The sequence below is a fragment of the Ochotona curzoniae genome, unplaced genomic scaffold (genome assembly GCF_017591425.1).
Source record: "Ochotona curzoniae isolate NIBS_2020 unplaced genomic scaffold, NIBS_Ocur_1.0 scaffold_4683, whole genome shotgun sequence".
Taxonomy (NCBI): domain Eukaryota; kingdom Metazoa; phylum Chordata; class Mammalia; order Lagomorpha; family Ochotonidae; genus Ochotona; species Ochotona curzoniae.
The window spans coordinates 30951697-30977686 of NW_024467121.1; the positions used below are offsets into that span (position 1 = coordinate 30951697).

At 41.3% G+C, this 25990-nt stretch overlaps 1 protein-coding gene and 1 pseudogene across 1 annotated transcript in view; both read left to right on the forward strand.

The window, feature by feature from the left end:
- The window catches only part of PCNX2 (pecanex 2), a 259238-nt gene that overhangs the window by 121828 nt on the left and 111420 nt on the right, over positions 1-25990 (forward strand). Inside the window, exons 20-21 of the mRNA XM_040968059.1 lie at positions 9781-9922; positions 14119-14296. Coding sequence (XP_040823993.1) covers positions 9781-9922; positions 14119-14296 — 320 coding nt within the window. The remainder of the gene's footprint in view (positions 1-9780; positions 9923-14118; positions 14297-25990) is intronic.
- LOC121148269 lies at positions 18257-18356 on the forward strand (annotated as a pseudogene).

The window sequence follows — 25990 nt, forward strand, 5'->3', positions numbered from 1 at the left end:
TGCAAGGTGCCAACAGTGGAGGAGTAGTAGGTGTGTCCCCACCAGTAGACAATTTAAAAGCAAAAATGTAGCCTGCAAAAAAAAAAAACTCCTTTTTACTGTCAACATGTACTGACATTTATGAACATAAATAGATGGCTTCTGATGCCCCTAGCACCTTGGTGGCAACTACTAGGAACAGGAGACCATGGGGTTCTCAACTTCCCAGAATGTAAGATGCCAGTTCCTATAAAAATGTTAAGAGTTTCTCAAGCAGAAAAGACTGTGAAACATTCCAGGAAAGCAGCCAGCACATTTAGAGGTGAGTAAAACATCCTAGTTACTGCAGTGCAAGGAGAAATACTTGCAGAAGTTGTTTTCAATAAATAGTACATTGAGAGTTGATGTCATTCAGATATCAGCAAATTAAAAAAAAGATGGGTGCTGGCCTTGTACATACAATGATAAATCTTTCTAGGTAGATTGCTGCTCCACTTGTAAAAGGTGAAACAAAGATCCCAGAGGAAAAGCATTCATAATTTATCTTTTAAACACACTAGTGGTCCCAAAAAGAAAATAAAAAGAAATTAAGCATGTTAAAGTTATATATCACATTTCTCAAGACAACACTACTCAAAGAGTGAAAATTGAACTATAAACTGGGAAGAGATTTTCTCAATATGAATACTGATTCAGGAATGTAAAAGATTGCTAAAAATCAACAGGGAAACACAGTTACCCCAACAGGAAAAAGAACAGGGCAATGCCCATGAAAAACTAAAGAGTGTATCAAATGGCAATGCACATGAAGAACTAAAGAGTGTATCTAAATGGCCAGGGAGCATATGAAAAGGTACTCAACCATGTTAGTCATCAGGAGAGTGACAATGAGATAATACTCTACATCCACTGGCATGGCAAAAATAAGAAGAGAAGGAAACATTTTGGCAAGAACGCATAGTAAGCAAAAGTGATTCTCGTTTGTGGAAGTATAAATTGGCAGAAAGACTTCAGAAGATGGGTTGGCAGTGTTCATTGCATAAACACTTGATAATATAGCACACCTAAGTAAATACAGAGACATACTCATGTATTTACAAAATGACATGCAGCAATATTCGTAGTAGCACTTTTCATAATAGCATAAATCAGACACTAATGTTCAATAGAGGACAGGGAAGAAGAACTATCCACAAAGTAGATTCATGTGTAGCAATGCAAGGAGACTACAGTTATGCACAAAACAACGTGAATGAATATCACAGACATTATGTTGAGCTTACGATACAGAAGAGTAGAGGCAAAGCTCAACAATGGTGTTTAAAGCTGGGCAATGTAGTTACTGTAAACAGATGAGGTAGGGGCAATGTTTTGAGGTTATTTTATACCTTCCACATGTATGTCATGCCCTCAGGCATTTGGCATGTCATGTGTAATGTGCTTTCTCAGGTACATTAGCAGGAACTGAATAAAGAAGTCTGGGCCTGGTACGGTAGTTTAGTGGCCGAAGTCCTTACCTTGCATGCACTGGGATCCCATATGCGCCCCGGTTCTAATCCTGGTGACTCTGCTTCCCACCCAATTCCCTTCTTGCCGCCTGGGAAAGCAATTGAGGATGGCCCAAAGCTTTGGGTCCCTGTACCTGCATGGGAGACCCAGAAGATGCTTCTGTCCTCTGGTTTCAGGTGGGCGTGGCTCCAGCCATTGTGGCCACTTGGGGAGTGAATCATTGGAAGGAAGATCTTCCTCTCTGTATATGTGACTTTGCAATAAAAATAAATAAATTGATAGAAGTCTTTTAAATAGACAAGACAGGCCAAGACCCACAGTACATACATTTGAACAAAGACGTTTGTAGGATGAGGGAGTGAACCATGCAGATATGAGAGAGTTTCAGACAGAATGAAGAGCCAACACAAATTTCCTGAAAAGGACACACTATGCCTGTTTGTCTTCAAGAAGTGTTATCAAGGCTGGCTGAGACTGAGTAATGGACAAAGTGGATGGGGATTAGACTGAAACAAAACCAGGTACCAGTTCATGTCTTGTTTCTTGTTCATGTGAAGTTCCATGGGTATTTTATCAAAGGCTTTTCCCAGTGAATAAAAAATATCTCTTACATAGTGGAGAAGCATAGGTGCATGAGAACCAGGCTTCCCCCACCATGTGGATCCATCATGTCGTGGTGTGAGGGTCATGCAGTATAGAGCGAAGAGGGACATAAGTGCATGCTCCTCAACCCAGAAGTGGCACACCCAAGTTGTACTGTTATTTTGTTGGCAAGAAGGAGTGGCATGATCCTCTTTTATGGAAAGAGAAAGAGAAAGAGAGAGAGAAAGAAAAAGAAAGAAAGAAAGAAAGAAAGAAAGAAAGAAAGAAAGAAAGAAAGAAAGAGAAGGAAGGGAAGGAAAGAAAGAAAGGAAGAAAGGAAGAAAGGAAGAAAAGGAAGGAAGGGAAGGAAGGAAGGAAGGAAGGAAAGAAGGAAGGAAGGAAGGAAGGAAGGAAGGAAGGAAGAAAGAAAGAAAGAAAGAAAGAAAGAAAGAAAGAAAGAAAGAAAGAAAGAAAGAAAGAAAGAAAGAAAGAAAGAAAGAAAGAAAGAAGGAAGGGAAAGGAAAGGAAAGAGAAAGAGAAAGAAAAAGAGAGAATGAGAAAGAGAGAAAGAAAGCAATGCCTCTCTCACTGGGTACTCATTCTCCAACATGAGCTTCACACTTAAGGGAATTATTCATCTTTTGGGAATAACCATATACAATTTATTTGCCAGAAAGTTTATTACAACTGGGATGGAAAGTGGAGATTCTATAACAAGTTAGAAAGAAAGCCTTGAAAATCCCTGCACTCCTGATTGCATTATAAATTGGGATTGTGGAGGCATTCAAGAAACACAGGACAGGTTTTAGGAATATTTCTTTAATGTAGATGAAAAATTAGGGTAATTTTCCCAGGGTGATGGTAGCACAGGGAAAATGTTGTGGTTAAATTGGGCGTTTACTGTTAATGTAGAGTCAGTAAAGTTTGTTTATAGATTGAATATGTAAGGTGGGAAAAAAAGACCTGAGAAAGGATTTTGTACTGAAAATCTGGGAGACTGAATGATGCCATTCAAATAGATGTTCAGCTGACATGATGCTTTTCAAATGGCACTTTCTCGGTTGTGGCTCCAGGGTCATCTTGTTTTGTAGTGTAACCCATGTGAACAATCCAGTACTTCCAATCTTTACTCTTTTATGTGGCACTCATCATCCATCATATTTTTTCCCCTTTTATAAGAAGGATTATTATACTTTTTTATTTGAAAGGCAGAAATATAGAGAATTACACACACACACACACACACACACAGAGATATATCATCTTCTGGTTCTTTTGCCAATTGTCTGCAAGAGTCAGGGATGTTCTATACTGAAGTCAGGAGCCTGGACCTTTCATGTGGGCATGCCTGAAACTCCTTTCCCTGGTATGTTGGCAGGAAGCTGGATCGTAATTGGTGCAGTTATGATTGAACTGGTGCCAGCATCACAGGCAGTGGCTTATTAACTCTTTATGCTACAACACCACCCCACTCATATTTTTCTAGCAAATGCAGGTACATAAAACAATTCCATGAGGGCCTGGTGCAATAGCCTAGTGTCTAAAGTTCTCACCTTGAATGTGCCGGGATCCCATATGGGCTCGGGTTCTAATCCCACCAGCTCCACTCCCCATCCAGCTCCCTGCTTGTGGCATGGGAAAGCAGTTGAGGACTACCTAAAGCCTTTGAACCTTGTATCTGTGTGGGAGACCTGGAGAGGCTCTTGGCTCCTGATTTTGGATTGGCACAGCTCTGGCCGTTGTGGCCACTTGGGGAGTGAATCAATGGACAAAAGATCTTCTTTGTCTCTTCTCCTCTCTGTATATCTGACTTTGCAATAAAAATAAATAAATCTTTGCAAAAATCCATTAAAAAAGGAATTAAAATATAGGGTTATTTTGGTGCCAAAAACATTGACATGCATGCTTGTTTTATCCTCACACACATTTTTTATGACCTTTTTGAAGACCACTTTTCCTATATAGTTGACTTTAGTATTATGTTGATTGTTTATTGTCTGTACTACAGGAAAAGTACTGTGAGAGCCCATGGTTGATGGTCAGTAATGATTTACAGAATGAATGAATGAGTGATGATGTTGGGAAGCGATGAGTTTAGGAGAAAGACCATAGAATGGAGAAACTGAATCAAAAACTTATTGCACATCCAAGATACATTGCATAAACAGTTGGATATACTGGTTTGGGTCCAGAAAATGTATAGATGGAGATATATTTTTAGTAGGTATCAGCAAATCAATGATGTTTAAACACACAGAGGCAAGAAAGTATTTTATAAGGAGTGAAAAGCAGGCAGGAGCAATTGGCTGGATCATACAGTGCTAGGAGGTTGAGTAAGATGATAAATGAAATTGCTTGTTGGACATGGCAATATGGTGGTCAAGGTGACCTTGGCAAGCAGTTTCTTAGAATAATATCATTGAAGATCCAGTGTGACTGCCCAGTTGGCTAATCCTCACTCTTTAAGTGCTAATTTCCCATGTGGGCACCAGTTCATGTTGCAGCTGCTAAACTTCCCATGCAGTTCCATGTTTGTGGCTTGGGAAGGTGGAGGAGGATGGCCCAAACCTTAGGACCCTGCACTTACATTGGAGACCTGGAGGAAGCTGCTCATTCTTGGCATCAGGTTTTCTCAGCTCTGGCCACCATGGTCATTGAGGGCTGACCCAGTGGATGGAAGATCTTTCTGTCTTTCCTTTTCTGTAATATTCCTTTGCAATAAAAATTTTAAAAAATTTTTTTCCAAAAAATAGCATCATTGAGACCCTGATTGGAGAAGTCTCAGTGGAAAAATATGACAAGGTTATAGAGAAAGGGAATGTACCCTATTTTTTTTTAAAAGAAATTGTTATAAAGGAGAATAAAAATGAGATGATACATGGAAAATAACCAGACTAGAAGGAAACTTAGGATCAAGATAGGGTGCGTATTTTTAAAAATTGAGCTAATATAGCATGTTAATATGCTGATTAGAATGATCCAGAATTGAGAAAATGAAGCAGCTATATAGTAGAAATGTGGGTGGTTGCAAGAGAAAATCTTTATGTAACTAAGAAGAAATTGAATCGGAGTACACAAGTGTCAGGATTAGGAGATCATTTACCTAGATATGAGACAATCACACACATGTCATGTAGTTGGATCTTGTGCTTTTATTCAGTTTGTATGTGTCTTTTAACTGCAGAATCTAATAGATATATATTTAAGGTGTTATTGATTAGTCAAGTTATACTATTCCCATTTTGGTGCTTATTTCCTGGTTTTATTGTTGACAAGAGATGGAAGGTCTGAGCATTAAGTACTGAAAAAAATGTGTAAATTGGCAAACAGTAAGAAATGGAATTGGCACCATGTAGGTCCGTAGCTGTGGAGAAGTCTACAGACCAGAGATCTTATACCCTGGAGCATGTATCAGGATTATTTGCAGGGTTTATTAACACAGCTTGCCTTGCTACACTCGACCCACAGACATTCTCATTCAGTAGGTCCAGAATCAGATCTGAAAATGAGCATTTTTAAGAAGTGCTCGGGGAACACCGACACTGACACTCCTGACCCTCCTAAATCAGGGCCACCATTCTACTCATATCTAAAGCACCTAGAAAGTTATTAGAAATAAGTAAAATGTCTGGCTCCACTACCTCAGATTCTACATTCTTACAAGTGATTTATTTGCAATTTGAGGTTTGAAAATGACCCATCTAGGATAGTGTTTTTCAGTCTTGCCTTCAGATGACTCAAGTAGGCAGCCATTAATGAAGAGAATCAATTTAGGATGATGCCAGCGTTTATTGGTATGACTAAGCAAATGCAAGTGTCATTAAGGTAGGATTAAGAATGAATGAGGTGGACCAGGTGTGTAGAGGTTGATAGAATTCAGGTTTTCCATATACTGTTGAAGATTCCTCTGGGACATCAGAAGAGGCTCTTTGAATATTTGGATCTAAAGTCCCAGAGAGTAAAGAGATCTAGTTTCAGGTCGGAGTGTCAACAGTACACAAATAATAAAGTTGTGGGTGTTAAGGTCATCGACTCAAAAAGTGAAGAAAATAATAATAATAAAAAAAGGAAAACAAGTAATTAGGCGTAGGTAAGAGGAATCTGCAAAGGAAATTGGAAAAATGTAATGTTGGTGATACGAACATAGATAGGAGATGATGGGATGGGCAAGGTAAGGGCATAACAAGTTTCTGGAAAGGAGGATAAATGATATTTTTTTACCCGTCTGAAGCATCCAGTAATACAGATCAAGAAGTTTCAGTTATTTGGCAGTCAGGAGAGAACAAAGGGTCTTGTCATGAACAACTTATAGCTGAGGTAGCCTTAAAACCTTAGGGGCAGAAGCTGTAGCAATAAGTAGGTTTGGCCCTGAGATCATGACATAAGCCCTAGAAGATACGTGGCTGCATGGCAAAGGACAGAGGAGTACTTGAAGAAGATGAGAACAACTGTGAATGCTCCACTTGGAAAAGCCTCGAGTTTTAGTACTTGCCGCAAGAGAGAGGTAGGATGAGGTAGAATGAGGCAGACAAGTGGTTTCTGAACAAAGATGGCAGGGAGTATGAGATCCAGGGCATCAGTGAAACTTGGTGTGCGCACACCAGTTGGAGAGAAAGTAGATGGATCTGCAGTGAAGGCAGGGGAATCTGAGGAATTTGAGCCTCATGGACTCAAGTTTCTCCAGGAGGACAGTCAAAGTCATTTACTTTCAGAGGATGGAGGAGAGATTCTAACGATTTATTTCTGTTCATCTTCCATAAACTTTCAGAGAAGATTAAAACTTTAATCCGTTGCAAAATGTATAATATATCTCAGATTCATTAATTATGTATTCAGCATTCCTTCACTATGAAGTAATGTTTCAAATTTGTACCAGAATACATTGTACTTGTCCATTAAGAATATCCAAAGTTAAATTCTATCTAGCATCTTTACTCTTTGAGTTTAATTTCCATTCAACTTTTCCTCCTTGTTTCATTTCCTAGCAAAATTTATAATTATAGTTTCGCATAGTGTCTCTCTTCTATTAAGAAATTGTTGGATGTTTATATTTTATAATGGTTTGTTTCTTGTGTCATGAAGAACTTTGTCCATTCTCACCACTTCTGTTGCATTCAGTTGAATTCACGTGGTGATTTCTGAATGCCATACTGTTTTTCATATTTTTTAATCAAATGAAAGTGGCTGTTGTGACTTTGGGCTTCAATGATAATATTCATATATAGCAATATAAGGCATATAAAGAAGAAAGTAAGATGCCAATTTGCAGTTTTGTGTATGTGTATTTCTATGCATATATGTGTGACCCCTTGAGATCTTTCCCAGAAAAGTGAAGTGTAATCTATTGGAAGCAAGTATCTTGACTTTTTAAAAATGTGTTTGTTGATTTATTTGAGTGGCTGAGAAACAGAGGGAAAGAAAGATAGAGACCTTCAGTCTGCTAATTCATCCCCCTGATACCTACACCAACTGAGATTTTGCCAGGCCCAAATGGGAGCTGCGAACTCAATCTGGGCCTCCCGTGTAGTTGCAACAATTCAATCACTTGAGCCATTGCTTCTTGCCTTTCGTTGTGCACATGAGCAAAAAGCTCTGGAGGCAAAGAAAGAACTGGAGGCAAAACCAGGACTCATACCCAGGCATTCCCATGTGGGATATGTGTGTTCCAAGCAACGGCTTAAACACCAGGCCAAATGTTTGCCCCGGGCAACTTGTCTTCTAATCCCGGAGGAGAGATTTGGAGGGGATAGTCTGATATAAAGGTGAATTGTTTCTTTTCTGTGAGTTACTGAGTAACCTAAACAAAGTAAAAACTACATAACTCTGTTTTTTTATTATTATTTATTTTATTGGAAAGTCAGATATAAGAGAGGAGGAGAGAGAGCAAGATTTTCTTTCTTTTTTTTTTTAAGATTTATTTTATTTTTATTGCAAAGTCAGATATACAGAGAGGAGAGACAGAGAGGAAGAGCCTCTGTCCGATCATTCAATCCCCAGGCCGCCGCAACAGCTGGAGCTGAGCCAATCCAATCAGAAGCCAGGAGCCTCTTCCAGGTCTCCCACGCGGGTGCAGAGTCCCCAAGCTTTGGGCCATCCTCGACTGCCTTCTCAGGCCACAAGCAGGGAGCTGGCTGGGAAGTGGAGCTGCCAGGATTAGAACCGGAGCCCATATGGGATCCCGGGTGTGCAAGGCAAGAACCTTAACCACTGCGCCATCGTGCCGGGCCCTACATAACTCTGTTTTGTTTACTGTTGGTTATTATAGGCCCCCCTCCCCAACTTCCTGTAAGATGTTGAAGAATGTATCCCAGGATATGATAGAATTTCCTTCCCTCTTTTAGATTTTGTCAGAGATTTGCAGTCGACAGAGTGGAGTCCATGATAGACCATGTTCTCTGATGGTGGACTAGAGTTCACCATAGCCTTTCTGTTACTAAAAGACAGAGAATAGGAGGCACGGAATGAGGTGGGTTACCCTGAACCTGTTGTGCTTTCCTTTTCACAATTTAAAGTGAAGGAGATAAAACAACTCCCCAAATGTGATTATGTGGTCTAAGGTTGATGTGCTCTTGCCCGTCAGACCAGCTTCTGTTCTTTCCCCAGAGAGGGAAGCTAGTATAAAATGAACAGAGGATACTGTGAGCATGCTTTCCACATTAGCCCATCTCCAGCCACAAAAGGAGGAAGAGAGGATTCCTTTTGAAGTAAAAGGCATGTGGGCCCAGCACGGTGGCCTAGTGGCTAAAGTTCTTGCCTTGAATGTGCTGGGATCCCATATCGGTGCCAGTTCTAATCCCGGCAGCTCCACTTCCCATCAGGCTCTCTGCTGGTGGCCTGGGAAAATAGTCAAGGATGGCCCAAAACCTTGAGATCCTGCACCTGTGTGGGAGACCTGGAGGAAGTTCCTATATCCTGGCTTTGGATTGGCACAGCACTGGACATTGCAGTCACGTGGAGAGTGAATCAAAGGATGGAAGATCTTCCTCTCTGTCTCTCCTCCTCTCTATATATCTGACTTTCCAATCAAAATAAATAAATCTTTTTTTTTTAAGGTATAGAGGACAGGAAGGACACAGAAAACTGAGGCTTCCCACGCTGACACTAATAGTTCAGATCACATGCTTGTGGTTGGCAGACAATTAATACAGACCTAGGTTAGCCCTTAATGAGATGGAGCTTATTCTCCATGGTACTTGCATTGTCCAAAAGGGTCATAAAAGTAAAATAAGAACTTTGTGGATCAGTTTTCTCTGAATTGTATACACTGCCCAGGGACTTGATTGGAAGTTTACAATGAGAGAAAGAGGAAATCTCAGAAACCAGTCCCAGCCATAGAAATGATCCCAAGAGTCAAAGGAGATAAATCCATGGAACTTTTCCTGTCTTCCTCATTCACTTGCCAGTTTCCCTTACTCCAAGATTTCTAAATGTCATGGGACTACTCATTTCATTGGTTCCCCGAACTGTATCTGAATCATCAATGGACTTGAAAAATTGAAATGTTGAGCTATATGGCTATATGTTATTATTTGTGAATTGAAGTGTTAAGAGCTTCTGCCTAGAAAGAAGATTCATATGTCTACATGTCTGAAGTTCTTAGGAAACAACCTTTGAATTAAATTGGATGGGAATATTTTTTGTTATTACCTGTATTTAAAGCAAATTACTTTGATCAGTGGCTATTCTAAGTGGTTTTTGTGCTTCTTTCAGATGTCGCCCATTTAATGTGGTTCGAAAGACTCTATGTTTGGCTTCAGTGTTTCGAAAAATATGTCTTGTACCCAGCAATCATTTTGAATGCCCTCACTATCGATGCATTTTCAATAAGCAATTACCGGAGGCTTGGCACCCAGTAAGTGGATAACGGCTTTTTCTAGTAGCTTCTCGGATCACAACATTTTCTAAGTCAAGTAAATTTTCTCTAAACAGGCAGCAGAAGAAGCCAACTTATAGCTACCAATTGTTGACCAAATAATAGTAAGCCATGGTGGCCTTTTACTCAATCCTACTGAAGCTAGACAGTTATTGTTGAATGACAGGAGTATAAATGAGAGTAGATTTGCCTCAAGTGACGCTATGAATAAATATCAGTGGATTTGAAAATACTCATGCAAAATCTTAGTCAGTGAGCCTTAATAAGATGACGGAAGCACAGTGTGAATCTGGGATTCCTGGAGTTTTTACCATCATGCTTAGAGCTTCATGAACAGCTTTGTGTCATTTCATTAGGAAGTACTTTATCATTGCGTGCTTGGGGGAGGAGTAGATTAATCACTGTCGAAGCTCTCTCTGAATTTATCAAGAGAAGGCTCATAATTTAAAGACTGAATTACAGAAACTTCATACTATCAAGATGTTCATGTTTTTGCAAAGCGTTAACAGTGAGCAGCCAAGTCACTGATTTCACAGGTTAGAATTAACTCTGAATTTACAAATAGAAGTCTGATAATTTGTGGATTTGTCATCCTAGCAAGTGGTGAAAGTAACTGGCCAAGTAAATTCTTAGAATAGGAGGATGGGAAAGAAATTCGCTTCCACATTTACTCTTTAGTCACGTAGTTTAAACACTGTGTATCCAAATCCATCCTGATGCATAATCCCGGGCATGCTAATGCAGAAGGGCTCTTCCTTTCAGGATGTGAGAAGGGCAAATTAATTAATATTTGCCTGAATTTGAGGAAGGCAAGATCAAAGGCATTTTAATGCTCTTTTGTGCTGTGAGTAGATTCATAGTCACACAGCAGATACCAAATGAAATTCTCATGACCTTTCTGTCCTTTCGATACATACCTTTTTCCATTAGGCTGGGCAAAAATTCTATATCCTTTGGTGTTAAGCACCCTATACTTCAAATATAGGGGGTGGAAGCTAGTCTGACTGGATTGAAACAATGGCAGCAGATAATGCAGACCGTTTATGAGGCTGATGTAGGTCCCAGTCCAGAAGAGGGCTCCATGTCTAGAGTGACTCTGTGCTTCAGCAAGCAGTCAGGATTCCCAGTGAGGTTCAGTCTGGGCTGAACCATGATTCACTCTCATAACAAGGCAGATTCCCAGTTTCTAGAATGAGGACACACAATCTTGGCCAGAGTGGCAAAGAAAGAATCGGTTCTGCCCTGGGTGATTGAACTAAAGGATTTAGAGTTCTGTCTGTCCAATTTAGGGCAATCACCGTGACCTAAGTCTGCAGGTTGAGGTCATACTGGTAGAGAAGACAGACGTGAAGGGTGGGACTCTCAGCAGAATCAAATAAGCCATTCAGAGACATCCCTGTTTGAAGTCACATTACTGCTTAACCTCTGCAATCTTTTTTTCCCCAAATACTAAGCTCAAGAGGTAGCACCTTACCAGTGTGCCTGGGAATAATTGTAAGTCACAGATGATTGTAAGAATGATTTTTTTTTTTTTTTGCAGACTCTAAACTTCAATTCTTTCTCTCCCTGAGCCATCCATCTTACTCATTAGAAGTGTCTCTCAAGCTCTCAGGCACCCCATTAGACCAGCTGTTCTCAAAAAGAATAGGAGGCTATCAATTAGGATCACCTCGAGGCCTTTTACAACTGATAAGCCTGACCCCCTGCCTCTTCCTTTACCCAGATTCAGTGCATTAGATGGTTAGTCAGTGAACTCCTCAACTGCAGGCACTGTTCATGCTCAACTTTCAGTACCATTCTCCAAGTAAATGTTAGGATGGGTGGATGGATGATAGGGTGGGGGATGGCAGATGGATGACTGGGATGAAATGTACCATCTTTGCTAGAGACTTCTATTTCTAATCCTGTTTAAATGGATTCTCTGCGTTGATACTGGATAATTATTCACTGATTGCTATTTCAGTAATTGTAAAACCTTCAGCTAAGTATATAACAATGCATGGGCCATTACCAGTAGCCATTACTATTTTAATATTATAAAACCCATGAGTATCAGTCCTCATAATCTGCTATGGTTTTAACCAGTCATCATTTAATAAACAGAATGAATTCAACCCATTGAACCATGGTCACATCAAAAACAGTTTAATTTATAAAATGTGATTTGGTTATTTTTATTTATTTGAAAAGCAGAGAGAGAGAGAAAAGATGGACACAGAGAGCTGTATCATCTTGTGTTTTACTTACCAAATATTTGCCCAGGAATGGTCCAGGGCAAAACCAGGTACCTGAAACTCAATTTGGGTTTCACATATAAGGGGTAGGACTCAACCACTTAGTCCATCAACCTGCTGCCTCCCAGAGCGCACATTAGCAGGAAGATAGAATTATACGCAGAATCCTGGACTTGAGCATGGGCATCCCAATGAGAGGTGAATGTCCCAAGTGGAAGTTTAACTGCTGTACCAAACAACTGCTTCAGAAAGTTAGATTTGAGTCTTTGACTTTTAAGCTAATTAACCCAGAAAAGTTATCTCCCTCTCCCCATCCCCAAACCAAAACATCCCTAATCTAGAGATAACCTCGTTCCTGGGGGCTCCTCCACAGGACTTTGCTGTCCCTCAGACATTTTTTTGGTACCCTGTGCTATGGTCAAAGGCAACTGGATCCAGAGTCAAGTTTTCATCCTGTATTTTTCATCAGGGACATTAGTTTGTCCACTGAGAAGAGAGTTAGGGTCAGTGTCTGACTTGGCTGCATAAGCACTGAAGGTTTTGTGTTGAGGTTACAGAAAAATACTTGTTCTTCCCAAAAACTTGTTCTTCCTGTTCTTCCCAAATCTAAATGTAGTTGTGGACTGCTTTTCCTCAGAGGCCATAATCAACCCTGACTCACAGGGCTTTGAGTAAACCTCACCTGAAAAATGCTGGAGCAGAGTAGAAACAATCAAAACCCAAGATCTGAAAGCATATAAAATGTCAATGTTATATCTTGTTAACGACAAAAATGTCAATTTTGCCCCTAATAAGAGCAAAGGTTTCAGAAGCACTTCTTAAATGCTTTCATTCTAGGATAAGGTATTAATAATGCTGATAAATGTTTAGGATCTAGGTTTCTTCTAGGCTTAGGGAAATTGAGGTATGCCACCCGTGTTCTCTATTTACCCAGAAGTTTTTAAAAAGCTCTTTTCTAAATGCAACCATTCTCAAGAAGTTTCTCCACCTGTCTTGGCATTCACTGGTCATGAATTATACGATTGGAATGGAATCTGGGTAAAATGGTGCAAGTCTTTTCTTAGGTCCTTCAAGGAGATAGTTGCTTGTTCTATTACACTGCATTGAATGTTTTGTCATCTGTGTGTCAATTTCAAAATACGTTGTCTCTTGCCGAGTTTTTGATCTAGTGAAATTGTCCACACAGAACATACTCCCTAGACTGATTAAAATAACAGGACTTCCAGACAAGAACATTCAGTTCTATCGTCCAAAGAAAATTTTTGACTTTTTCTTGACCTGACTGCCGTGGTAAGCTCCTATAGTATCATAGGAAAGAAAATTATGATGATATGATTTTGACTGGAAAAAGGGGAGACTAGAAAGCTTGGTTTCCTGGGGTGACAAACATGCCAGAAAGCCTTGGAAATGAATATGGTAAAATAAAAATGGCTCTATTAAGGTACTGTCTGAGCTCAGAACCTAGTATCAATGGCTATTGCATCTTTTATGATGAAAACCTGTGTGCTGAGCAGACTCCAGCTGGGGCAACACACTGCTTGTTTTCTTGCTTGGAACCAGGCTTTCCCTGGAACCTTGGCTTGTGGCTACAGCGGCTACTTCAGAGAAGCCCCAGGGGAGAACTGTATCCTTACTGGGCGTGAGAATTCCACAAGCAGGTTGAGGAAATGCTATGCTGTAGTGGTAGAGTTTGTGTGTCTGAAAATCACTGAAGACTGTTTCCATCCCAGCTGTGCTCCCAGGAGGCCTTAGATTGGCTGCTCAAGCTCTCTGAGACTGCATTTTCTCCCGTGTATCATGCAATCACAGGACTGACCACGTGGATTTTTTTTTCTTACTGATACGTGATAAAGCACAATCAGTGTCTGAGAAATGTTGGCTTACATGATTCTGTGGTGGTCATGCTCTGATTGATTGCTGTGTTTCTTTGCTTTCCAACAGCTGGGACATTTTTCTGATGATCATGGCTGGCATGAAGTTGTTGCGAACTTCTTTTTGCAACCCCGTTCACCAGTTTGTTAACTTGAGTTTCACAGTAATCTTTTTCCACTGCGACTACAAAGATATCTCAGAGAGTTTCTTACTGGATTTCTTCATGGTGTCCATCTTCTTCAGCAAGGCAAGTGTATCAGTTATTACCTTCATTTCAACATTTTTCAAAAGAAGTGTGTCCTGCCTGAGTTTTAAGAATCTAAAACTTTTTCTTTACAACAGAGTAATACAAGGAAATTAAATTGAATTACATATGTATGTCCTGCTCCTGTTGCCATTTTAGGAAAAAATCCCATAGAATATGGATATGCCATGTTACCTGCTGAAGATTGCTAATTAAAATTAATTAGCTGTTATTATGGCTTGAAGTTTTATGATCTTTGTGTTAATAATCTCATTATACAACTTCGCTTGATCTTAAAATATTTCAGATTTGATTAAAAATTAGCAACCAGATGTAATTATTTGTTTGTTCTGTTTCTAATTTTTGCTCTTGAAAGTAAAGTTTGAGATCTTACACCAAAAATAGGATCCGTTAAAGTATTTTCTGGTTTTTTTTTTTAGAATATTTTCATTTCATTAGCTTGTCTTAAATCCACATTCCTTCTGTTGTAAATTTGTACGTGAGCAATGTAACATCCTAATTATAATTCAGGTGGATATAGGGATCTTATAGCTGACGTGAGAGAGAGAAAATTCTCTGAACACTTGATAATGTCTCCGTGAATGCATGCTCTGACCACTGAAGCTTAGGATTGTATACAGATGTGGGAGGAAATTGTGACCTCAATGATGGTACAATGTTCAGATGAATAGCAGCCATAGGATTTGTACCTGAGACTGACTTAACCAGCACTTTTATGCTTTTGGCTAATAGTTCTTGAATGTTTATATTTTTCTGCTGGAATTTTTATTTGCATCTATTTATAAGTCATTTCTGTTCATCTTCTTTTTCTTTGTAAGCTCATCTACTGCATGACTCCATCCATAGAACATTTTTTTTTTTATTGGAAAGGCACATATACAGAGAGAAAGATCATCTGTCCACTGGTTCACTCTCAAAATGGATGAAACGGCCAGAGTTGAGCCAATCAGAAACCAGGAACCAGGAGTTTTCTCCAGGTCTCCCATGTGGGTGCAGAGGTCCAAGCCCTGGGCCATCCTTCACTGCTTTCCTAGGCCACAAGCAGGGAGCTGGATGGAAAGCAGAGCTCCGGGGTACAAACCGACACCCATATGGAATCCCAGTGTATGCTAGGCAAGGTTTTAGCCACTAGGCCATTGCTCTGGGCCCTTCTTTTCATCTTTATGTTCTTATTTGTTCACTTTTCTTTCTACTGGCTTTCTACTTTTAGGAAACAAAACTGAAAACTCTCATATTAAACTCTGTGTGTGCTAACCCTCACTCCATTACCACCTGCAAGTTTTCTCTTAAAACTGAGCAAAAATTTCCAGGACCTGAGTCCCTCTTGTGTCATCTTCCATAGACTCCTCACTGTCATGAATGTAGGCTGTCCCAGTCTCCATTTTTTCTTTCAGACCGTTGCCTTGGACTGCCCAGGCCACATCTGATTTCTGTTTGCTTGAGTCCTACTTGGTTTTGAAATACTTTATCCCAATTTTCTGACTGTTCAAATCACTGGCTTTGTTATTCTGTTTATCCTTCATCATTTATCAGTTCACACCATCTGGCATAAAATAAGCAAATATTATATTCTGTAATTTTGAAAGCATTTATGGAATTATTATAAATCATTTCACTGTTCTTAAGGATAAGAGCTTCTTGTCAAATGTGAAATGTTCCAGAATGAATTCAGTTCCTGACTGTGGCATTATTTATATTTTCACATGGTCTCATTTTTCAGTGTAGTTCCAAATGTTCATTGAAACTGATATTAAAAGATAACTATTTTGAGACAAGTGTTGAAATCTTGTGTAGCTTTATTTTTTAATGGCATGCATTTCCATGAATTTTTTTTTTGTAGAATTCTTGGAGATTTCTTTCTGAAAGTTAGTTTCTTGTAAAATAATGTCTATCTCACCCAAGTGTTGAAAAGATTCATTACTTTAAGTTTGTAAGCAGATTCTACTCTGCAGTGCATTGATAGAAAGAGGGAAACTATATGGTGCTTGTGAAGGGGTGTGGCTCGTTTTCCTCTATCATTTTGTGTCGGTGTAAATTTCAAGTGAACAGAGAACCAGGCAGAGAAGAGTGAGGGGTCTTACTGTGGGAATCTTAAGGATGGCTCTAAGTGGTCTCCATGTGCAATAGGATCAGTGAGTTCCATTGGCTGGGGTTCAGGCAACCCCAAGTAGCTGCCTGCTGGTCACCTCGGCTGGGAGCCAACCGCTGATGACATGTGGCCAGGTGCACGTGTTGGGATATGGGGCTTGTGAAGGCAGAAGGGATGTGTGTGTTGCTGTTGTTGATCCTTGTTATCCCTGTGGACACTCAGTGCCAGCCATTGTAGGATAAGGAAGGTGGCACACAGCAAAACACAGTTAAAACCAAATCCAGGAAAATGTAGCTACCTTAGGCACTTGACTTTGTCTTGTCCATGATCTTATTTGAACTGCCAAGTAAAACACTAATAATCTCATACAGAATTCTAGTACCAGCTTTCTGAATTTCTCTAATTGAGGAAGCATTCACATGTATAATTTGAAAATTTGCTTTTAGCCTGAGAGGCCAAAAAATAAAACCAGAAAGCTAGTGGGAGCAAACATGGAAAGTTGTTATATCTTGTGGCAAGTCTAATGGATGGTGTCCTAATTTCTCACTCCTCTAAACGTCTTTTCATACCAGATCATTTTTAATCTTGAAAACATTGGGAACAGTATATTTTCTGAAATCAGATGCAAAATCTTAGTCCCTGATCTGAAAACAAGAAAAATAAGAAAAATGTGTGTGTATACATATATGTGCGTGTATATACAGAGAGGGAGTTAAAGAAGACAGCATTTATAATCTTGCTGGAAAGAAGTCATTAGATATTAGCCTCAGAAGCCAGCAGTGGTGACAAGACTATAGTTTGTGTCTCCTGAAAAGGGTCTACCAGAGCTTCCCAAGTGATGCCTCTTCGTTCTCATTCTCATGATGTGTTTTTTGCTTCTCTGTTTAATGTATGTGCTGGAGGCTTTCCAAAAACATCTAGTACTATATTTACAGGTGACATTGTTTTCTTGGATTGTTATTGCACAGTGTGATTTGTTGGTCCAGTGGACCCATGTGTCCTGCTTGCAACATCGTCTGACCATGGCAGATACTGCTGATCCCTTCCCTGGAGCTGTTGCTATTTGACCAAGTAGAAAATTACTATTCTCCTGACCATCACCTCACAGAGGGGTTTAGGATCACAGCGAGAGCATGTAGTTTTCTTAGAAGAAAAGAGCTGCATAAATATACAATATGTTGTCATTCTAAGTCAGTTGCTCTTAATCCTTCAGTTTTTACATGTAGAAATAATGAGAGAGGTAATTAAATGATACTCAGTGACCTGGCAAGGGAATAAATGGCTTCCAAATGGTCCAAGCCTGCCTGTATGTTATTCCTCACTTCCTGCAATCTAGTGAGGTGTGGGAGATGAGCATTGCCTGTTTTCTTAGGTCTGCCAGACCTGTTGAAATGCAGAAGATAATGAGTTCCAGATCCAGAATGTATCATGTCAGATTTAGTGCAGGCAGCTCCAGCATTGACATAGTGGGGACAACCCTTCATGGTGTGTGGTATCCTGGGCTTGTTGAAGAGACAATGTAGGGCCCTTACATGTCCCATCCAGAGTTGCCTGACTCTCCAGCCACATCCCTGCCAGGTGCATCACCTCCTCACTCCCTCATTCCCACAATCCCTCCTCTTCCTTACTCCCTACCCTCTCCTGTCCCTTTTGCTATTCATTTCTCTGAAACATTATGCAGTTCACTGGTAGCATGTCTGGAGTATCTTAGTCCTTGGAAAAAATAATATATGCAAGTGAGGGTAGATGACAAAGTTTGTTTTATGCTCTTTTGCTGGGCCTGAAGAAAGTTTTCTTAAAGTTCATTCTGTCTTGAAAATTTTAGTATCTCTTGGTTCTAAGAGGATGTAGAAGTGCTTGCTTTGGCAGTATATATACTAAAACTGGAATGATACAGAGAAGATTAACATGGCCCCTGCATAAGGATGGTATGCAAATTTGTGTCATATTTTTTAGAACTGTCTCAATCACCTGGTTTCTATACTTTTAGAACGATGGAAACCACCTGGGTAGAACTCTTAGAGCATGTACCACGTCTTGGACCCCAGGTTGTTATCAGGTGGCCATTCCCCAGGTACTGGAGCGGTAGGAAAGATGGGTATGGCTTCTTCCCTTGTCTCCCCCGTTCCCCTAAATACAGGAAGAGGGAATAGAAAATTTGAAAACAATTATCACATGCACTCTTCCCTAACCTTAATCCTTCCCACCCTGATCAACTATGTAAATATAATAAAAAATGAAATTTTTTTTAAAAAAAAAACTTGAGAAAATCCTCCTGCCTTACAATAACCCTGCCAATGTTTTCAGAATACGTTTAATATGAGATTCTACAGACCATTAGTTCAACAAGGGGACTAGTGCTTTTGCCATTTAGGAAATTAAAATTAATGTGTGCGGTTGCTTTTATGTTAAAGCTGTGTGAGTAATTGTACCCAAGCCTTGGTGTCTGTGTTATGGATGACTGCAATTAGTATTCAAGTAATTCGAAATCAGTTTCTAAATGGCATTTTCCTTTGTTTTGTGAGTGCAGGTAGAAAGTCTTGGATTGAAATGGGATCATACTTTTAGAATGCATACATTTCACAGAAGTCGATCTTCAAAATACTTTGTTCAAAAAGACAGCTGTTCATTCATTGAACATATGTTAGGTGGCAGGCATTATATGAGGTACAAAGATGATTAGTAATGCAAATGATGAATCCTTGTCTGTCACTTTCCATGGGCAGACACGATTCTGAACACTGAGCAAATAGCTTGCCTAGTCTTCATAGCAGCGTTGTAATTGGGTACTCCACATTTTATAGATGAAGGAGCTGGTGCATAGATACTCTCAGAGGTATACAAGAGAGAGCAGGAACAATTAGCTTGGCCCTTGTGGTAACTAGGTCCTACAATGGAGTACCTAGGTTTGATTCCTGGCTCTAGCTTCCTGCTAAGGCAGTCTCTGGGAGGTTCAGGTAACTGGGCTCCAGCCACTCAAGCAGGAGAGTTGGAGTTCCTGACTCCCAGCTATGGCCCCAGCCCAACCCTGGATATTGTAGGCATTTGGGGCTGAACCAGAAGATATAAACTTTCCCATTCTGTCTCATGTAATGAACATAAAAATAAAATTAATAAAGCAGAGCAGGATTCACACTCAAGCAGTGTTGAGTCTGCATTTTGTGATGCTGTTCTCCTCCCTCTACTTTAGGGGAGTTTGAGAAAGTTTGCAGACAAGAGAGCAATACAATAATTTGTGATAAAGGGAAGTGACCACAATATAAAGTTTCAAAAGGTCACATCAAAATAGTACTCAGTGCTACCTGGGAAAATTTGAGCAAGAGCACTTACGTTGACATTTGAAGAAAAGAGAGTCCAGCAAAGAAGATAGGAAAGGTGAGTTATGAAGAGAAAACTGCATGAGTAAGCTACAGAATCAAAAGGGTTTGTTGGGTTCTGGGAACCAGAAGATACTTGAGTTGAAATGCGAAAATGTTGGAAAGAGAGTGAGTGGCCAGGGTGTATGCTGGGAAACTGCAAGTGTTACAACAAATCAGATCTTGAAAGACTGAGCTGCTCTTCCACAGAGGTTGGAATTAATTTCTGAGGATTGTTAAACAGGAATTACAGGGTCAGAATTACATTTTATATCTCTGTGAGGATAGGTGTCCTAGAACTGGAAGGAAATTATTAAAGTCACCTGGGGAGCTCATAATTGAGGTAGCAGAAGTCAGAAGAAATGGATAAAAGCTGACAGTATTTAGGAGGGAGAATGGCAACATGCATTGACTATGTGGTGACTGCGAGAGAAAGTCAGACCTGTGAGATTTCAGAAGATGGTGTCATTAACCATATTAAGAAACATAGAGTGAACCAGTGGGAAAAGTTCTTAGTGTTATAGAATGAGAAGCAATCAAGACTGAAAATAAAAATCCGAGGGACAGAATTTTTACTTACTTTGTTTTTAGTTGAATGAGGACAGAGAGAACTGTCTGCTGGTTCACTCCTCACATATGTACAAGGGCCTGAGCTAGACCCCAGCCCAGGTCTCCCACCTGAGTGTCTGGAAGCCAATCACCTGAGCCTTTAGTAGTACCTCCCAGAGTCTCCTTTGACAGGAAGCTGGAACACGAGCCGGAAGGAAGGGAACCAAGGTTAGAACACAGGTGTCTTCACTCCTACACTAAATGTTTGCTCCCATGATTTTTTAGTTTTCACGAGTAATATGTATATGCCATGTTCATTGTAAAAGAAAAGTTTTAAAAACACAAAACCTGTTTTTATACACATTCCTTATTCTTTATGTGCTTTGTGTTGCTAGTCAATGTAAGCATTTCGGAATAAATTTTTCCGGTCCTCATATGTATTTACACACACACAATCTCTCTCACTCACACAAAACTACAAATTTAAAATATTAATAGGTTCATTCTTTGTATATCTTATGCCTCTGCTTTTGAATATAAAATATATTTAAAATATGTCTTAGAGAACTTTTCTGTGATAGAATATGCAATGCTGCCTTTCCTTTTGACTTCAATAGCATATAATATTTTATAGCACACAGCAAAATTTGACCAGTCATTCCTCTATCAATAGACATTTATTTAAAAGATTTCCTAAATTAATTAGGATTCAAGGGCCAGGCTCATAGGGGGGTAGGGGTGCGGGATTGTAGGGGGTGTTAGGGGAGTGGGGATGGCGGCAGTGGGGGTGGGGGGTGGGGGGACTTGGGGTTGCACCCAGGCAGGTAGAACAAGCCTGGGGATTTCCCAGGCTTGACTCTGGACAGAGGGTGGGGAGGGGTTGAAGAGCAGAACCCTGGATTAGATGGTGGCCTGGAGTGCTGCTGGACTGGGCCAGGGAACCCATTTGTTCTCCAGCACAGGGATTATGGATTGATTAGGGAAAGTGGTAGGGGTTGTGGGGGAGGAAGGGCTGTTGAGGGAGTATGTTACAGGTCAGGAATGACTTCTGAGGGTCTCCCATCCACAAGGCCACTGTACTTGCAGTAAACAAGGGGGCTGAAACAGTAGTTTGAACAGTGGAAGCTGCAAGACATTTGTGGATCAGAATGGTACAGCAGCCTATGTGGGAGACTTGAACTGGGCTAAATAGCATGGATTATAGCTGAGCATCACTCACAGGACTACACTAAAGCTGGGGCTTGGGCACTATCTGGCAGGCTAGATCACAGTACCCTCCAGTTGGTAAGTAAACATTAGGCTAGGCCATTACACCAGCCAGCATGAAAGAGAGCTAGGTCTGGGGGCAGATTCTGTGGGGGGAATGTGGGCCCACCCCTGTGGAAGTGTAATTTCCACTGGCTTACTTAAGAGCTGGGAGTGGTGATGGGCTGAGCTAGACATAACTGTAGAACCCTCCAATACTCATGGGTACTACGGCTGGGGACATACTTGGCTGGTCCAGGCTGCAGCACCCGCAGACGCATCCAAAAAAAGGGTGTGCAGGTGGACCTGGCTGCAACATCTAACAACTCATACAAAGGCCAGTTCAGAGGGACAGACTATGCCAGGTAAAGGCCTAGCACTGCTGGCACATGTGAGATATGGGTCTGGAAGTGGGCCTAGTTGGAAAACTTTACAAACTCCCCTGGTGGGCCGTAACTCCCATTGGTGAGCATGTGATTCAGACCTGGGTTTTGGTCAGAACAGGCAAAGTAGCTCAACCTGTTAGCAATTTTGTGGATGGATCTAGAGGGTGGTAGACAGTTAGGGCCAGGTCAAACTTAGCTCACTGGCAAATACAGGAGCCAGGCTGAAATGTGGGTCACGCTACACAAGGCTATCACACCTACTAGTTTGTATGAGCCAGGAATTGGAGCAGATTGAGCAGGGCTAGGCTGTAGCATCCACCAGCAAGAGTTGGGATTGGGGCGAATAAAGCTAGGTCAGGCTGCAGCATCCAATGGCAAAGGCTAGGATGTGGATGAGCTAAGCCAAGCTAGGTCAGAGTAACCACTAGCACATGCAACATCTGTGGCTGGGAACAGACCTGGTTTGGGAGCCAAGGAGATGCCTTGGCTGGGTCATGGTTCCCACTGCTGAGCACAAGAGCCAGAAAGGGGGTGGTGATCGGGGCTGGACATGACTGCAGTGTCCCTCGCCATGGGTGTAGACTGGGTCTGGGTGCTTGAGATCTGCCATTGGGAGGTAACATGTTAGAAGAATTTAGGGAGCTCCCTTGTTAAATCACACTCGCTGCAGGTGAGGGCAAGAACCAAGGCTGGAAGTAGGCCAGACAAGGCCAGGGTATAGTATCTGCTGGCATACATGTGGGTCAGGACTGTAGACAGGCAAGGCAGGGGAAAGATGAGGCTGGGCCAGTTCATAATACCCAATGGCAGATCAGACAACCAGAACAGGGTGCAGGAAATGCTACGTCAGACTAAAGGACCAGCCAGTTCATATTGGAGCTTGGATTGGGGACTGGCTGGGCCTTCCTAGGCTGTAGCACCTACCAGCATGAGCTTGAATCAGGTGAAGATAGGCTAGGTCAGGCTGTAGCACCTGCTGCTAGATGCCAAGTGTGGCAGACCATGCCAGACTGGGCTATGGCACCCACCAATACACATGAGACCCAGAGGAAGGAGTGTGAGCCTGGTCGGGGGCAGCCGGGTTCCCAGGATGGACCACTGCTCCCACTGGTGAGCATGAGAACTGGAACTGGGAGCAGAATAGTCTGGGCAGGATTCCAACACCTGTTGATTTCCCTCTGGACTGGGTAAAGGGAGAACATAGCTAAATGTATTTACTTCTGCATGCTTGAGCCAGAGTAAGTGGATGCTAGTTGGGCTTTGCCAGTTTCAGCTGGCAATTGCTGGAACTGAGGACACATCTTATCAAGCTAGGCTGCAGAATCTCATGGAGAGCGCAAGATCTGGGACTGGGAGAGGGCACAGTAGGAAAATTCTGGGCACCTCTCTAATGGGCCACAACCCTCACTGGTGAACATGAGAACCATAGCTGGGGCAGGCCTGGTTAGACAGGTGAAGACACCCAATGGCATGAGTGTGAGCTGGATAGTAGGGTTGGTTGGGTTGAGCTAGGCTTCAGTGTCCATTGAAGTGTATGAGAGCTGAATGGGATGTGGGACAGCCTGGTTCAGTCTGCTGCACATACTGGCAAGCACAGGAACCAGGGCTGGGGGCAGGTCATTTATCGGTTTATGTAAGAGATGTGACCGGAGACAGAACTGACCTAAGAATTGCGACTACCAGTGTGTGCATTGGTTGAAGTGGGTGATCTATGGAGCCATACCCTGTACTGGCAAGCACACCCAGGAGTCAGGTATGAGATCACTTCACAAGAGGTTTCTTTTGGGATCCTCCAAACTGGACCATTGGACTCAGAGCTCTAACCAGAGGAGAATCATAGGATCTGTGGTCATACTGGGAAATACATGTATCAGAACTGGTTCTCCTAAGTGGCTTAGACGGAATTGTGGATGGCATGATCAAACACACTGAGGATTTGGCAGTCCATTCGAACCTGCAGAAGACTTCTGGTACCATAGAAGAGGATGGAGAACAGAACAAATAAATTGGTCAATGTAGACTCTGATGTGGACAATGTCAGCCAGTGGACCTTGGAAGGCTTTCCTCACCCTGGAATTGGTGAGATCAATAGCATTTCAGAAATATCAAAACTAATTGACCAGAACTCTTAGAGTATGCTCCACATCGGGGACCCTAGGATTACCCTGGTTGACTGTTCCCCATCCTGGAGTACTGATAAGGTTGAGAGGCTGGGTGTTGCTTTTACCTTTATTTGCCCTCTCCCCTAAGATACTGGGGGGAAAAAAAGAAAGAAAATTTGGCAACAGTGGTCTCACTCAATTTCCCCCCATCCTAAGCAACTATGTAAACATCATCAAAAATAAAATTAATAAAGAAAAGAGTAGTCAAACCACAAACTAAAATGCCACTTGATTTAGCTACATAGATGTCACTCATGAGAGCGACAACACAGCGAGCATGGATGTGTTAAGGCCGATTCTTCAGTGCTGTGTTGCTCCTGTGCAATACGATACCTGAGGCACCCTAGCCTATGGACAGGTTTATTTTGGCTTCTGGTTGTGAAAGTTCACAATCCAAGATCGGGTGGCTCCATTCAATTACTAAGGAAGCACAGATTATCACACTGTATGGATTAGGGATTGCGAATGTCTGTTTTCGCCCTCTTTCCCTAGAAAGCTTCACAGATTCAGTCACTGATATACCACCCTAATGGTCTGTTCCATTCACTTCCCAAATACCCTGCCTCTAAACACTGCAATTAGATGAAGTTCCACACCCTCTATTGCTCCCATATTAACATAAAGTTCCAAGACTACACTCCTGAATTCAGGGCAACAGATAATTGAGTAACAGCATCTTCTTTCATTTTCTCTGGACCTGTTGCAGTGATCTTGCTATGCCGAGTTTCAAGTACCTGCTTATAAGCAGCCAAGGAGCATCCATTGACCACAAGTCATCACACTGAAGTGTGGGTCTTTTGAAGAACTTCATAGGATGTTGTTTTGGTGAAACTGACATTAAGTGAAAACACTGCAATCACAATCATTTTAGGGCTGTTGAGACTTTATTGGCGTAGAAGAGATGAATGACTAGACATGATGTTCCCATTCTGTGTGAATGATTTAGTCTGCTGCCTTGTCAGGAATTCACATGCCTCCTACGTGGAACATAAAAGCTAGTAAGCAGTGTTTACTTAATAACACAATCTCTAGACTCATAACTGCAGGCATTGACATTTTTGATGCAAGAAGTGAGTCTGTAGCTGTTATCAGCCAGGAAAATCATGAACAACAATTATCCCACCCTCCCCACTCCCCAGGGTCATTCGCCTTGGCATCCTTCTCTTTGTTTCTTCTTGGTTGCTGTGTGGTTACATCTGCACCTGCTTCCTTTGTTCATTATTTGGACTAATTCTTATTATCCTGGTGGTCATGGCATCTCTATATTATCTTTCTGGTAACGTAATTTTGACTGATACTCCATTTTCTATTTCACTTTAATTTAGCTCACTTCGCTTACTGCACTGAAGAATGGACTTGTCAGATTTATTGATCTTTTTCATAATTCTTGATACTTCAGTAAGATCATTTTGCAGTTTGCTCTCCATTGCACAAAACTAACCTCCTAACATCAATCTATGAGGTTTCTATTCTTTACGGTACTCTATATACTAGTCATTAAATAGACGATGCGTGTATTGATAAAACCTGCATTGTCCACAACTTTCTATAGGAAATTGATCTAGTTCACACACTGACAGCTCATTTATCATTTCAGGGTATCCATGAGAAAGAGTGAGAGTGAGAACAGGAATGAGGACAAGAAGAATCAGTGCAGCCTCTGTGATAGGCTGCAATTTCCACTGGTGAACATGAGAACCATAGCTGGGGCAGGCCTGGTTAGACAGGTGAAGACACCCAATGGCATGAGTGTGAGCTGGATAGTAGGGTTGGTTGGGTTGAGCTAGGCTTCAGTGTCCATTGAAGTATATGAGAGCTGAATGGGATGTGGGACAGCCTGGTTCAGTCTGCTGCACATACTGGCAAGCACAGGAACCAGAGCTGGAGCA